Below are 15374 nucleotides of genomic sequence, written 5' to 3'. Positions count from 1 at the left end.
TTCCGCAGGAGAGTGTCGGAAGTGAGCACTCTTTTAAAATATTAATACACAGGCAAAGTGGGATCTCTATCTGTGATTTTCAAACTCATGGAATTCGCCACATCATTTATGTTCTTCATGAGAGCCACACTGGTTTTCTTGATGTACCTGAAACTCTTGCTAATATAAGAGTTCATGTTTATCTTACTGTCTGATCTCCCATGTGCTCTGTGCATTAGCTCCTTAACCATCCAGGAGTACCATGGTTAGTTGCTTCCCAGTCTGGAGATCACTCAGCTTGTTCCACATTCCCTTTTCGTTGCACTCTTTCACGATGAACTCCTTCCCCGTGTCCAGATTCTTTATCAAGAAAAAGGAATCAAAACACTCATATGTCATATTAGTCGTCTGGTTCCTCTCTTTTTGTGTTTCTTTCGTTTCTGTGCTCCCGATTCTCTCGACCTCATAAAACATGCAGATTTTCTTGTGTCTGCCTTTTTATTAATTTGAATATGTAATTCAGTTAAAATGAATACACAGTTAAAAAGGCCACACACACACACACACACACACACACACACACACACACACACACACACACACACACACACACACACACACACACACACACACACACACACACACACACACATATATATATATATATATATATATATATATATATATATATATATATATATATATGGCGCAAATGCACGGCACAGACCTATTTTTAGCTTCGATCATCATATTCATATATATCCCTAAAAGGAAGGAAGCTGTTATTCCGAGTAGATGAAAACGCTCAAATTTAAGAAATTGAACACGGGACGTGCAGATCAGAGAATGCCTTGAAAGAGATAATTATAAAGTAAGCAAAGTGAAATGACTATTTTACACCTAAAACTAACATCCATTTAACCTTCATTTGACGGAAGGACTAACATTGGAAAGAATTCGAAAGTCAAGTGTCTAAATTGTCTAAATTAAAAGTCAAGGACCAATTATGGAAAATCAACATAGTCGGAGGACCATTGCTGGAATTAACTCAAAAAAATTATATAATTGTAGTCTCATTTTTAAATTCATAGATTCAAATTAAAAATATCCAATAATTATAGAACAAAAATGACATTTTTTCTAATTATACATTACTAATACCGAGTCAATGAGTGATACTTAATATTTCATATTTTCTAACAATTTTTTTTATATGTATTCTTATTTTTTACTCTTACAGACAAAATTTCAATATAAACACTTATATTGGGACTTACATACAAAAATAATTTATCAAAACATGCCACATTAAAAAAGTAAGATTTAAGGGGTTGTTTGATTGAATGTAGTTGCAATTCAATTACAGTCTAATTTTTCGGGTCACACAAATTACAATGTTTGGTTGGAGTCGAATTACAATTCCTCATTTTGTTGAATTGCAATTCATACCCTCCCCGTATGAATTGCAATTCAATGGGAAAAGGAAAAAGAAAATGAAAAATAATGACTTTTTTTATCCTAAATTATTATTAGTATTATTATCACACAAGAACATTTTAATCTTTATATCACTTTTTTTTTCATCCCAATAATTCTATTTTTCTTACCAAATAATGTAATTTGAATTCATATTTTATTTCCACATTATTTTTTTTCTACCAAATTATAATTCATTCCTCGTAATTCCTTCCAGTAAGAGCTTTAAAACTCTTTTCCCACCGTCCACAGACGTTGCTTTCACGCACACTCGCTGCACTTGAGCACTTGGCATAGCCATGAGCCACCCTCTCGCTCCGCAAAGTACAAACCGACGACCAACTCCGCGCTGTCAAAGATTCCGTCTCTGCCCTCCCTTTCTTCTTACTTTCCCCTTTCCCTGCCCTAATTTCCTTTTCTTTTACAGAGTAAGTCCTAAAACTAATGGTCACCACTCGCCACCCACTTTTACCCCCACCCCACCCCCCTGAATTGAACCCCATCATCATTTTCCCTCTTCCCCTTTCTTCTCCTCCAATTCAATTTCAATTATTACTATGGGTTGCACCAGCTCCAAGCTTGATGACTTGCCGGCGGTCGCCCTCTGTCGGGAGCGTTGCTCCTTTCTCGACGAAGCCATCCATCAGCGTTACTCCCTTGCTCAGTCTCACATCGCTTATATTCACTCTCTTCAATCTGTTGGTCTCTCTCTCCACCACTTCTTCAGTCTCCATTTCGACCACGATCACGATCACGATCACGATCACGATCACTTCTCTGCTGATCCTCCTTCTCCCGTTCTCAATCCCCCTCCTCACCGTAAAGCCGACTCCCAACCCTCCGCTTCTCCTCCCGACAATAAGCCTCCCGCTACTCATCACCACTCCGAGAGCTCTGGCTCCCACCTTCACTTCCACTCCGATTCCGAGGACGAAGATTCCCCTTCTGCCTCTTTGCATCACCTCTCCGATGCCCCCACGCCGCTCCATCCCTACGCGGATCCTAATTCCATCGCCACTGATGGCACCTATCCGCTTCCTGCTTCCGGTAGATTTATGCACCTCAATTTCATGAGGAACCAATCCACGCCATCTGTTACCTATCAACAACGCCCGATGAGCCCTGACACTGTACGCATGGGTGACTCTGCTACTTCTTCCTACTACCCTTATCCTTATCCCAATACCCCAAATCCAGGCTCTTTCTACAATTACCCCAGTTTTGCCGGTGGTTTTGGTTCCTCGCCGCCTGGACACTACTACAATTACTCATCTCCGGCAGGACCATCATCTGCGCCATCGGCTTCCGAACAACCTCCGCCGCCGCCGCCTCCCCCAACCACCTCAGCTTGGGATTTCTTGAACCCCTTTGAGAGTTTTGACAACTTTTATCGTCCGTACTCACCAAGCCGGGATTCTAGGGAGGTGAGAGAAGAGGAGGGAATTCCTGATTTGGAAGAAGAGGATTTTGAGCATGAGGTTGTGAAGGAAGTGCACGGAGATCAAAAGTTTGTGGACAGTGCTGGCGCCGGAAGCTATTCCAAGGCTCCCGCAAAGGATGAGGATGACAAGCCAAATGATTCAGAGTCGCTTTACCGGAATAGACCAAGCGTATCTGCGGAGAATGATCCTGTGGAGTACGAGGTGCATGTCGTGGATAAGCAAGTGGTTGACGAGGTGGGGACATCAGGGGATCGGACCCATGTACGAGGCTTCAAGGCTCATGGCGGCTTCAAGGGGGACTCTGATGTCATGAGGGAGATTCAGGTTCAATTTGAACGAGCATCAGAATCTGGCAGCGAACTGGCTAAGATGCTAGAGGTTGGAAAGCTTCCTTATAACCGCAAACATGCCACATATCAAGGTAAAAGAGTGCTTTTTTTTTTTTTTTTCTCTGTATATAATTAATATCAATTTCTTATTTCTAATGCCTATTTCTTCATGAAAGCTTGCATCTTTATGCTAATGGATTTTCTTTAGCCAGTGATTAATTCCGGAGAACTTTACAATTCTGTGGGTTCTAAGTTTTAGTTTATTTTAATTGGCATCATTTAAAATAAAAATAAAAATTTACGGGCATATTTTGGGACAGCTTCTTCCAAGATGTTGCACACTTTCACCTCTTCCTTGTCTGCGTTATCATCACAACCTTCTACTTCAAAAAGTGACATGGATGATAAGTCTGATCCTGCTTTGCTAGATATAGAAGGAGAAGTGAGTTCTTTAAGGTCCAAAAATATTTCTTCTACATTGCAGAAGCTTTATCTTTGGGAAAAGAAACTGTATGAAGAAGTCAAGGTATTGTTTCTTGATTATGCCAACTCATGCAGCATTTTAATTTAAATGAATTATAAATATTCATTTTATAAGTATTCCAGTTAGTGCTACTTGCGATGACTTTGGTGTTTCTTTTTTATTTATTTCACCTTAATGTGTCAGTGGTCTGTGAAAAGTTATCACATTCTTTGTCCTTGATCATTCTAATGGAATGTGTTTTTAGCTCCTAACTTCCCCTCATAAGCACAGTATGCATATCTTGCTCTTTTTGTGTTCTACCTGTCCTGGAACTTTTTTCCATGTGTTAGCAAGTCTGGTTGGTGCACTGTTATATGTTTGCATGGTACACAATGTTTTTCCTCTTCTCCATACTAAAGGAGCCACATTTATGCAGGTTGAGGAGAAAATGAGGGTGCTTCATGAGAGGAAAAATCAAAGATTGAAGCGACTAGATGAAAAGGGTGCTGAGGCTCACAAAGTTGATGTGACAAGGACTTTGATCAGGAGCCTTTCAACAAAAATTAGGATTTCAATTCAAATTGTTGATAAGATCTCTGAGAAGATAAATAAATTGAGGGATGAAGAGTTGTGGCCACAACTAAATGGATTCATACAAGGGTATATCGTTTTCATATGTTCTTAAATGCTTATTGTGCTTTGGCCTCTGTTCTATAGGCTGTTGCTTCTAAATCTAATTGTGAAATTCTCTATTATCTGTATTTGAGCTAATATTTCCTTTGCAATGTGTTTCATGGCTGTTTCTAAGGACATTATATGTTTGCATGTTCTTTGCATTTCAGCATACTGCATATCTCTATATATTGTATTTACATTGAACATTCTTCTTGCCAAAAATGGCCAGGTTTTTTGCCAGTTTGGGTGAAGGTTTTGAACAGGGGTGACTCCATTTGTAGGCAGAGTGGATATGATACTGCTAATAGATTGTAGTTCATCTAGTTGTTTTGGGAACATGAAGAATACTTTTGATTCCCCGCTGTACATCAATATAGTACCTTTTGTTGCATTTTAATCTTGATTAATTTGTTTAACTCTAGGTTAACCAGAATGTGGAAGTCCATGCTTGAGTGCCATCAGAACCAGTGCCAGGCTATTGTGGAAGCGAAACGATTGGATTCCATTGCATTGCACAAACACTTTAGTGAAGCTCATCTTGAAGCCACTTTACACCTTGAGCATGAGCTTCTTAACTGGATTTTAAGATTCTCTAGTTGGGTAAGTACCCAGAAAGGGTATATCATAGCACTGAATAACTGGCTTATGAAATGCCTCCTTTATGTTCCTGAAGAAACTCCTGATGGAATAGTTCCATTCTCACCTGGTAGGATAGGTGCTCCCCCTGTGTTTGTTATTTGTAATCACTGGTCACAATCATTGGAAAGAGTTTCTGAGAAAGAGGTTGTAGATAGTATGCGAGATTTTGCCACAAACGTCCTTCAGCTCTGGGAACGAGATAAGCTAGAAATGCGCCATAGAGTGATGGCCAATAAGGATATGGAGAGAAAAGTGAAGAACCTTGAGAGGGAAGATCAAAAGATACAGAAAGAGATGCAGGCACTAGAAAAAAGGATGGTATTGGTTTCTGGGGAGGAAAATGTACTCTCATTAAATAGGCATGCCATTTACCAGAGTGATACAAGCAAAAATAGTAGCCTTCAGTCTGGTCTACAGCGGATCTTTGAGGCCATGGAGAGATTTAGTGCAAATTGCTTGAAAGTGTATGAGGAGCTGTTGCAGCGAATTGAAGAGGATAATCTTGCGCGAGAGCATGAAAAAGTGTCATAGCCATGCATGCCTTAAGACAGACAGAGATTGTGTTACCATTTGTGGGCAGCCCTGCATCTTTGGCGGAAGGTATTGCTGTTTTATTCTGAGATCAAATGGAGTATAGTACATACTCTCTCTTGCCTTTTCCTCCAATGATATAGCATTTCCTCCGATCATCAATGATAGGGGAACAATACACTTCCATTTCAGCTGCCTGCTTGCCTCTCAAGACTGATTCGGTCCTCAGCTCAGGTCTTCTTGATAGTGAGTGGGTTTAGGATATTGACCAGCTATTACTGTCGCAAGCTTTATAAAGTAAGTTTCAGGAACCCGGCCTGAGGGCTGTTAAGGCTGATGGGGGAGTAGATTTGACGTGACATTAAAGATGGTTGCTCCTGCAATTTGGCCAAGGGGGAGAAGATGCAGTTGAGTATATTGGTTTAAGCATGATGGATGGTGGAGAGATACTTGTTGGGACACCAGACCGCCCAGAGTGAGAGTATGATACTAAAGTAAAGCAAAATACTGATAACATATGGTTTGCATCTAATTAATTATTGATTATGTATATGATACAATACAATACTTGATAAACACCCCCTACTGCTGAACTTGTCATGTTCAGAAGAAATAAATACTACCCCGTAGATCATTATATTGACAACCCCAGGCCTATCACAGGCTACACAATTACTTCGACTCTGACTCCACCATTTATGAGGTATGATTTATAAGCAGTTGTGCATAGATAGAAGTAGACAACTAACTGCCTATTCCCTGATTCCATCCACCACCACCACCTCCTATATTATCATCTTGCTTTTTGTGTTCCATTTATCTTCAACATCAGTTCAGATTAGTAGTATTGGAATCGCAATCATCTTCACAATATAATGCTTAGCTTAGATATTGAGCACATTCACTGCATATTCCACTTCGCCAAGCTTTTCCCTTTCACTTTCACTTCATTTATCCTCATGCTAACACCAACCACAGTACCTAAGTAAAAAAGACAGCAAAATAATACAAGAATGAACAGAAAGATTATACTGGGCTGGGAGGGAGGGAGGGAGTCTATGGAAAAGAAGACATAAGGAAGGGGCACTACCTGGCTTAAGTTAAGATGGTATGAGCAAATTGTTAAATGAAAATCAGGAATGAGAGAGAGACAGACAGAGAGAAGGCATCCCATACCATGAATGTGGTGTGGATACTTGTACTCTCATTTTTCAAGCTGCCTTGTTATGTCTTTTCTAGCTTCTTCCAGCGCACCCACCAAATTCTCTGGCTTCCTTCCTCCTGCCTGTGCAAAATTAGGTCTGCCGCCCCCTCCTCCACCACACAATTTAGCTATAGGCTTTATTATTTCACCTGCTTTAATTCCAAGATCTACTACTCCCGGGGTTAAAGCAACAACCAGACTGACCTTCTCTTCACTAGGGCATGAGCCTAGAATCACAGCAGCTGGATCTTGTAACAAATCTACCAAATATTCTGCAGCACTCTTAAGAGAATCTGCATCGATATCTTCCATGCACTCAACTACCATCCTGCAAAACACACTTCTTGAGGACTGTAACAATATATGAAGTCTGCTGTGCTGCTTTATGGCTCTACAGATTGAATGAATGTCACTACTTGGACAATAAAAACAGACAGACATATCAATGTTATTGTTTGCTAGTTTTTCATGCCTGTAATATTTCCTATTATTTTTTGTACCTTTGTGAGTTATGGAGGATCAAGGCAAAGGAAAAAGGGGTAAAGATTAATTTTAACATAATTGGGTCACTGATATTTATACTCCGTATAAGAAGTTGGATAGCTAGAGAATATATTTTTTAGCTTGTATTTTTATTGCAACATAGTTACCTAATCTTTTTTGAAGTTCCAACGGTAAATGCCCTGTTAGCAACTGCTGATGCTTTGTAGATAGCAGCTTTTGCACGTGCAGCTGAAACTTCATTTCTTGCAGCACGTAACTCTCCCATAAGAGCTTCCACCCTAGTTGGAACTTCTTCTGCTTTAACCTTTGGAAAAAAAAAAAAAAAAAAAGTCTTTAATGCTAGTAAAAATGTTATGTTTAAAAAAAAATTCTTATGCTTCTTGAATTTTGATGATTCATGATAGTAGTAGCTACTAGGTGGATGTCTAATAATATTTAAGATCACCATGCAGTTGGGCTAGAGAAAGAGGGAATGCCATATGAAAAACCCAACACGTCAAGAAAAAGAAAAAGCTTACACAAATGGTAATGAATATAATTATAAAGGAAAACAATCATTTTCAGACAAGAAGGAAAAAGGTTGTGGAGTAGGTACTTTGAGAGAGGAACATAGCTGCTTCATATAGTTATCTCTGGCAACGACATACTCTATAAAAGCATCACCAGCAACGGCTTCAATGCGCCTGGTTCCAGATGCAATCCCCTGTTCAGAAATTATTTTGAAGCCACGTATTTCAGAAGTATTACTGACATGAGTGCCACCACATAATTCCATTGACACACCAGGGACATCGACCACACGCACCTGTATATCATCATATAATGAAGGTACATAAGACTAAAAGCATGGACCTGCGTAAGCCCGCAGACAACAAAGAGAGATAAATCAATTCAATAAATGGTTTATTGTGTTGTTGAGATATATAAAAGGGATAATATTTTGAACCTGTTCTCCATATTTTTCTCCAAACATAGCAATAGCTCCAGCTCTTTTTGCATCAGTCAAGGACATGACTTTGGTTTCCAAAAATATTGCTTCTCCAATCCATGTGTTGATTAGTCTTTCAATTTCCATGAGCTCATTGTCTTGTAAAGCTCGATGGAAGTTGAAATCAAACCTAAGGCGGTCAAAAGCCACCAATGAGCCAGCCTGAGATGTTTCCTGGCCTATTACTCTTTTAAGAGCTGATTGGAGCAAATGAGTAGCAGTATGATGAACCTGAAAAGAGAACATGCTAGAAGAGTGAAATGTTTCAAATTTGATGAAAAAATGCTTGAAAATAAAATTCAAAACAAACATATTAAATTAATAGAAATTGTTAAATATAAATGGAATCCTTGTAACAAGTATTGTTAAAACATACATACATTCATATTTCTAATAATCCAGTGTTCCATGAACAGACCAAACACATTGAGGCGGGTTGTCATTTCATTTGAGAAAAGATTCAATTAGGATCGATTTCTACGTTGTATGTACACAGTGGAGATTAGTTGGCAGATTTATTTACAAAAGGGCTCAATAACGATAGGATTGAGTTTATCTGTAACAAGCTAGACACTATCAAAATCTATGCTCCAGTTTGAGGGGGAGTGTTAAATGTAATATGAATCCTAGTAGGGTTTTGCTAATGTGGTTAGCCTACATGAAGCTCTGTGTGTGTCTGAGTGTATGCCATTATACACCTTTTTTTTATTAGGATTAATAAAAGTATCTTCTCAACAAGTATTAAGGCACCTAGAAATAAGCTAGTACAGATGGTATCACCAACTACACTCATGACTGTCTACTCTCAATCTGAGAGTCCAGAAAATATGTTATACCAATATTTCCATTCGCTAATAGAATAAATAGATGCATATTATACATTACATATGGCAGTACCTTAGCTCCCTGTCTTAGCTTTGCATCTACTGCAGCTTCTACTTCTCCACCAACCTCCACTGTACCTTCCGTAATAGTTCCTTTGTGTACAAATACGCTATCAAGAGATTTCTGGACATCTTTAATTTCTATGACAGCTTTTGGATGGTTTCCGTCCTCCATGACATACAGGTAACCACGATCTCCAATTTGACCTCCTGATTCAGCATAAAATGGGGTTTTGTCAAGAAAAATGTCCACTTCACTTCCTTCAGAGACACATGACACAGGACTGCCCCTTACCAGCAAACCCTCAACCACTGCCTTGGCAGAAAGGGTATTATAACCAAGAAATTCAGTATCAGGAACACTTTCTGTTAGATTTTCACCATTTTCAACCATGAGTTTTACAGTATTATGTGCAGCTTGAGATTGGCGTCTTTGTTTCTCCATTTCTGTATTAAAGCTTTTCATATCTACACCAACACTGAGTTCATTAGCAACTTCATTGGTTATCTCCACTGGAAATCCATATGTGTCATACAAAAGAAATGCATCCTTGCCAGATATACAGGGAACATTTCCAGTTCCTTGAGAATTTGATACTGCATCTGCTAACATCTGCTCAAGAAGCCTTTCTCCCCTTTCTAGTGTGAGTACAAAACGAAGTTCCTCTCTTTTTAATTCGTCAACAATACGAGATGATTTTAGCTTCAGATCAGGATCTATGTGGGTGCTTAACTCTATTACTTTCTCAGCTAGGATTGGCAAAAAAGCTCCTTCAAAGTTGCATGTCCCATCACCTTTTATACCAAGCAACCTGCCAGTTCGAACAGCCCTTCTAATGAGACGCCGAGCCACATATCCTCTTCCAATATTTGATGGGACAACTCCATCTGATATTAAAAATACAATTGCACGCATGTGGTCCCCAATCACCTGAAAGTTGTTAGAAAGATTAAAGACAGAGTTGACAGTTTTAAAAAGCTTTTAAGTCAGACAGGTAAGAACACATCTAAATGTCACAATCCCTTAAAAATAACTAACTTTAAGCTTGGTTTTTGTAGGTTCATCTGCAAGTGCATATGAGACATTTGCCAATTCTGAAGCCTTCTCTATGATGGGAAAGATTACGTCAGTCTCATAATTGTTTGGTACCTGTGTAAGAAACCAAGAAAACATGTAAATATATATATATATATATATATATATATATATATATATATATATATATATGTGTGTGTGTGTGTGTGTGTGTGTGTGTGTGTGTGTGTGTGTGTGTGTGTTGAAGTTAAACATTGCTGAGTATATCAAGAAAAATGATTTTTCATCAACTCAGGAAAATCATTGAAGAAAAGTTCCTTAGATCAAATATATCATCACATTGGCATAGAAATATAGCTGTATCATAACTACCTTCTGCAGAATGCGAGCCATCCTCTCCAAGCCTAGTCCCGTATCTATGTTCTTTTGTTTTAAAGGCTCGAGTGAACCGTCATCTTTTTTGTTGTATTGCATAAATACAAGGTTGTAGAACTCTATAAATCTTGTGTCATCTCCAAGATCCTGGTATCAGTCAGCACAAAGAGAAATTAATGCAACATGTTCAGGTTTGGGTCCAGCTATGCCAACCACAGAATCCTCAGTAGGGAAAGGACAGAGCAATAAATTATAGCCTATTCTTAAAAAGGAGAGTGGAAGAGAAGAAAATTCTCAGGACTGTCTCCACCTAGAGAAAGAATAAGAAATGACACTAATTTTTTATTTTTTTATTTATTTTAAATAGATCACACTACTTACAGCATCTTCAAATCCCCTCTCAGGATGGAAATCATAATAAATTTCAGAGCATGGGCCACAAGGACCAGTTATTCCACTGGTCCAAAAGTTGTCCTCTTCACCTAGTCTTTTTATTCGATCTTCAGGAACACCTATCTGAGGGAAGAATCAAACTGAAAGTTAAAATTATGTCCATGCATTCTTTCTATTCTAACTAATATTTCATCTTTCATGAGTTCTCCATATAATTCATGAAAAACTAAATCTCTTCTTTAATCTTTACCACATTGTGCCATATTGCAAAAGTTTCATCATCGTCTTCATAAACACTAATCCATAATCTATCAGCTGGGAGTCCATATCTATAAGCAACCATATAAGAATTAATTAATATATATTTACTTGGACAATTGAATCTATATTGATCCATATATGCAACGTAACTTGGAAAAAGCAAAGACTTAAATTTACTAGTCAATACCCAAACCTTCTAAAAAAAAACAAGACAAAGGGGCAGATACAAAATGGAATAAGACTCATGACACAAGTAGTGAAATCATATTGAGAGCCTGTCAATATATCACATTATATAAAGTTCTTTTCCTCAAGATACCCCGGAGGTCAAGGATTGTTGCAAGGCTGCTTCTCCTTCAGATTGGCATTTTCCATTGAGAACACACAAGCAGAAATATGCATTTTCTCTTTGAGTCCACAACAGATGAAGGTTTAGGAGGATATCGATGTGAAACTTGGCACACAGTAAAGACATTAAAGTGATCAACCATGCTAATAAAAAAAAAAAAAGGGGGATTAGCTACAGCCATTTAGGCCAGAGAAAAAGCTATCTTCTTTCTGACACAAAGAGAGCTAATATTCTTTCATTCCAATTAAGTAGAAAATGGATTAACTTTATATTAAGCTCATACTCTGATATTGAAAGCTCCCAGGCCCATTGGATTGCTTCCTCCTTGAAATAATCTCCAAAACTAAAATTCCCAAGCATTTCAAAGAAGGTATGGTGTCTAGAAGTTCGACCCACATTCTCAATGTCATTTGTACGTATGCATCTCTGAGAAGTAGCAGCACGAAGCACTTCCCTTGGTGCCTAAAGGAGAAAGAATCAAAACTGTTAAACTCAAAAAAGCCATATATATATATATATATATATATATATATATATATATATATATATATATATATATATATATATATATAGAGAGAGAGAGAGAGAGAGAGAGAGAGAGAGAGAGAGAGAGTAAGGTGTCAGTGTGCAAGGCTTCTGCATCATGCAGAATCTGGGGAAAAAATAAGTGAAATGTCACCTTCCCAAGGAAGATGGGCTTGAACTGAAGCATTCCAGCAATTGTCAATAGAACAGTAGGATCATCTGGCACAAGAGAAGAACTTGGAAGCACCTTGTGACCTCTTGCAGCATAGAAGTTGAGGAATCTCTGGCGTATAGAGTTGCCACTGGTTGGAAGATCCACGGACATATCTTCTAATAGTTCCTCAGCCATGGGCTGTGCTGAAATTGAAAATAAGGTCCAACAAATTTGTGTGTATATACAGCAGAACTAAATTCTGCAATATTCCTATTCACTGTAAACAAGAAACCCAATGTACCTCTTGTAGTGAACCATTCTCCCCTTACTCTCTTTGTATTAGACCATCGGCAGTACAAGCCACTATGGTAAATTAGGGAAACAGTGCTAATTACCGAGGTTGCACAATCCCTATAACCTGTATTTATGCTAACAGCTTTAATCTACTACTAAATTTTAATGATATTTTTTGAGAAAGGTAAAAATTATAATATAAGGAAAAATGGCTACCAGTTAGAACATTGAACTATGATGTTTTTGATGAACCCATGAAACATGAAACTCATAGTGATTAATGTGCACTCCGTTATGTTCAACCAATGGTTCTCAGTTCATATATATGTGTATATATATATAAACACACAAAAACTTCAGTGTAGCAAATCATAGAATGAAATAGTACTCCGTAGAAATTCAATTCTTAAATGCGTTCTTCCATGAACGAAACCCTCACCGTCTGAAGATACGCATATGTAAATAGATATATAAGTGGGAATAAATACATAGGCTCCAGATCAGATTGTAGAGAATTACCCGTGGAAAATGGAAGAGAAAATTTTGTGCTTATGACTGTAGTGGGAAAAGAGAGCATGGAATTCGATTCGCGGGCATTTTGAAGAGAGTAGTAAGGGAGCTTCAGGCTCGCCATGGCGGCTCCTCTCCCGCCGCACAGTGGAGTTCCTGCTGTTTCAGTTAGGTGGTTATTTACGTTGGCGTCTAAATCTAGATAAGCCTTCTGGTTTGAGGACATCCACAGACCACGACTGACTTGCGCGAGGCTAAAGAAAATGTTAAAAAATAACCCAAGCAATTGAGTTTCAGAATTCAAAATATATATATATATATATCCGGATCAAACTCCGAAAAATGTTTCATCCCTCTGAGTTAATTACCGTTTTGGTCCCTCAACTATAGTAAAAGTACCAAATTGATTTTTGATTTTTTTTTTAAAACCGATTAAGTCATCAAGTATTGAATTTATGTCTAATATGGTCTTCTATCAATTAATTTGGATGTTAAATGACCGTCTCTTTTGAGAGCAAAAGAAGATTTTTACTCTTTTCTCTCATTCTTTCTTCCTAATTCACATTTTCAGTTTTCAGATTGGTGAGTTTGACGTTGGATTTTAGGGTTTCGGTTGATTCCGATCTCAAATTGCTTATATTGCAGACTGCTAGCAAGTCGGTGATCGTCGTTGAAGACGTCGATCGGCTAATCCAGGATAAAGTAATGACGGTGAGCTTCTTCGGATTCTTGAATTTCATGGACGACATAGTAATCTCGTGTTGCGAGGACGAGAAAATTATGGTGTTCACAATGAATTGCAAGGAGCACATCGATCCGACGATGCTCCGACTGGGTAAAAAAGAAAAAAAGAAAAAAAAACAATTGTTATCTTTGTCTGTGCCTTGGGACCACAAAAAATCCACTCTTTGCAGGAGAAACTCTAATTTTCTATCTCTTTACCTTCTCTCATCCACATCACCAAAGTTATTCTCAAAAGTTGTGCAAAATGCACTAATGGGGATGCTCTAAGGGCTTGGCGTTGTTCAAGTCAATAACATCAAAGGGAAAGTCCCTTTTCCCTTTTGCGTAACCCAACATCCAAATTCCTTATCAGGAATCCCAACCCAAATTCACTCCTCCTTGACAAATGCACCCTAAAAGTGAGATGCCGGCGTACATAGACCAAGATTTATAAGTTTTTTTTTTTTTTTTAAATTAGGATTATTATTATTATTACTAATTAAAAATTAAATTTAATATTTTTTTGAAGGAAAAAACAGAATATATTATTACTGCAAAAAACTCCAAAATGGAGTCAGGAGGGACAAAGTCTCAAAACAATGAGTTATCCTGCAACGAGGGATTACAAGATTTTGCTAAAGTATGAGCCATAATATTAGTTTATCTAGGAACATAAAGAATCGAACAAGTATCAAAACTATAAATCAAGGAAATGAAGTCGTTAATGGCTATGCCAAAATAATACAAGATGTCAGTTGAGGATTGCAAATTACTTCGAGAACGACACAATTCGTGTGAAGAGCAACAACAACCTCCCTTATACCCTTCAGCCAAGATAGGACTTCTCTACATACAATAGTTTCGGTCAAAAGAGTTGAAGTGCAATCCGGCAAAGGACCAGAGGTGGCTGCTAAAAAATCTCATGCCGGCGACATGAGGACAGTGCCCATCGACGCCCTTCCCGTGCTGGCATCCCAAGCGGCATCAAAATAACAGCGTAGCAAATCAGTGTGGTTCAGCTGTTGCGGAAAATTAAATTTAATATAATATATCATTTTAAAAAATTATGTGAAAGCCACATCAGCTTGAAAATTTTAATCATTAAAAAGTTTATCGGTTACCTGAAGGTAACTTGCAAAATAGTGCTAATTGTACTTTTCTTTTTATAAGTTTGATGTTCTAATTGAAACTTTTTGAAGTTGAATGACCTAATTTAGGGGTGTGCAGAACCTGACCGACCCGAACCCGACACGAGTGAGTGGTGCGAAACCCGAACCCGAAATGCCAAATCTGATCTGTAGCATTGAACGACGCCGGTTTAATGAAGTCGGGTAGGGGGGGGGGTATAATTTCCACCGAACCCGTCCAATTATCCAATTTAAGGTAAGGGTTGGTATACCCTAAGTAATACGACGTCGTGCAGGAGTAGTATATATTATGCGTTGAAGGCTGAAAGTCTGAAACCCTAGGGCATTTCTCATTTGCGCAGCTCTTCCCTTCTAGCTTCTTCCAGAGAACTCTATCTTCTCTCAACTCTGAAACCCTAGTTCTCTCATAGTCTCTCGTTCTCTCTCAATCTCTTGAGTCTATTCTAGTCTTCTGCCCTTCTCTCAGTCACTGAGAGTGTGAGTTAGACTGTG

General features: G+C 38.3%; 2 protein-coding genes across 3 annotated transcripts; one reads left to right on the top strand and one right to left on the bottom strand.

Annotated features, from left to right (window-relative positions):
- The first annotated feature begins 1771 nt into the window (after positions 1-1771).
- Positions 1772-6180, top strand: LOC109165372. Its single transcript, XM_019314095.1, has 4 exons — positions 1772-3318; positions 3547-3752; positions 4126-4349; positions 4787-6180. Exons 1-4 carry the CDS (start codon positions 2013-2015, stop codon positions 5532-5534), a joined length of 2484 nt encoding a protein of 827 aa, XP_019169640.1. The 5' UTR covers positions 1772-2012; the 3' UTR covers positions 5535-6180.
- On the bottom strand, positions 6050-13266 carry LOC109165371 (alanine--tRNA ligase, chloroplastic/mitochondrial). 2 transcript variants are annotated; one of them, XM_019314093.1, is made up of 14 exons: positions 13021-13266; positions 12509-12625; positions 12208-12410; positions 11812-11990; positions 11169-11247; positions 10907-11041; positions 10523-10672; positions 10154-10264; positions 9128-10045; positions 8189-8461; positions 7838-8047; positions 7389-7546; positions 6711-7066; positions 6050-6515 (listed from the first exon to the last, which is right to left on the bottom strand). In XM_019314093.1, exons 1-13 carry the CDS (start codon positions 13235-13237, stop codon positions 6739-6741), a joined length of 3078 nt encoding a protein of 1025 aa, XP_019169638.1. In that variant the 5' UTR covers positions 13238-13266; the 3' UTR covers positions 6050-6515; positions 6711-6738. The 2 variants fall into 2 exon arrangements, with proteins under 2 accessions (XP_019169638.1, XP_019169639.1); XM_019314094.1 differs by having other exon boundaries at positions 6050-6496.
- Between the last annotated feature and the right edge of the window lie 2108 nt (positions 13267-15374).

Source organism: Ipomoea nil, unplaced genomic scaffold, assembly GCF_001879475.1.
Source record: "Ipomoea nil cultivar Tokyo-kokei standard unplaced genomic scaffold, Asagao_1.1 scaffold3069, whole genome shotgun sequence".
NCBI lineage: Eukaryota > Viridiplantae > Streptophyta > Magnoliopsida > Solanales > Convolvulaceae > Ipomoea > Ipomoea nil.
This window is presented reverse-complemented; position numbering and strand designations above follow the sequence as displayed.

What these genes read in the sequence shown, in the direction of transcription:
- LOC109165372 (XM_019314095.1), top strand. Translation starts at nt 2,013, where the DNA reads ATGGGTTGCACCAGCTCCAAGCTTGATGACTTGCCGGCGGTCGCCCTC. An exon ending in CAAACATGCCACATATCAAG is followed by an intron (nt 3,319 to 3,546) that starts GTAAAAGAGTGC and finishes ATTTTGGGACAG; the next exon opens with CTTCTTCCAAGATGTTGCAC. An exon ending in AACTGTATGAAGAAGTCAAG is followed by an intron (nt 3,753 to 4,125) that starts GTATTGTTTCTT and finishes ACATTTATGCAG; the next exon opens with GTTGAGGAGAAAATGAGGGT.
- LOC109165371 (XM_019314093.1), bottom strand. Translation starts at nt 13,237, where the DNA reads ATGTCCTCAAACCAGAAGGCTTATCTAGATTTAGACGCCAACGTAAAT. An exon ending in AGAGGGGATTTGAAGATGCT is followed by an intron (nt 10,673 to 10,906) that starts GTAAGTAGTGTG and finishes GACTGATACCAG; the next exon opens with GATCTTGGAGATGACACAAG. An exon ending in GAGAAAAATATGGAGAACAG is followed by an intron (nt 8,048 to 8,188) that starts GTTCAAAATATT and finishes GATGATATACAG; the next exon opens with GTGCGTGTGGTCGATGTCCC.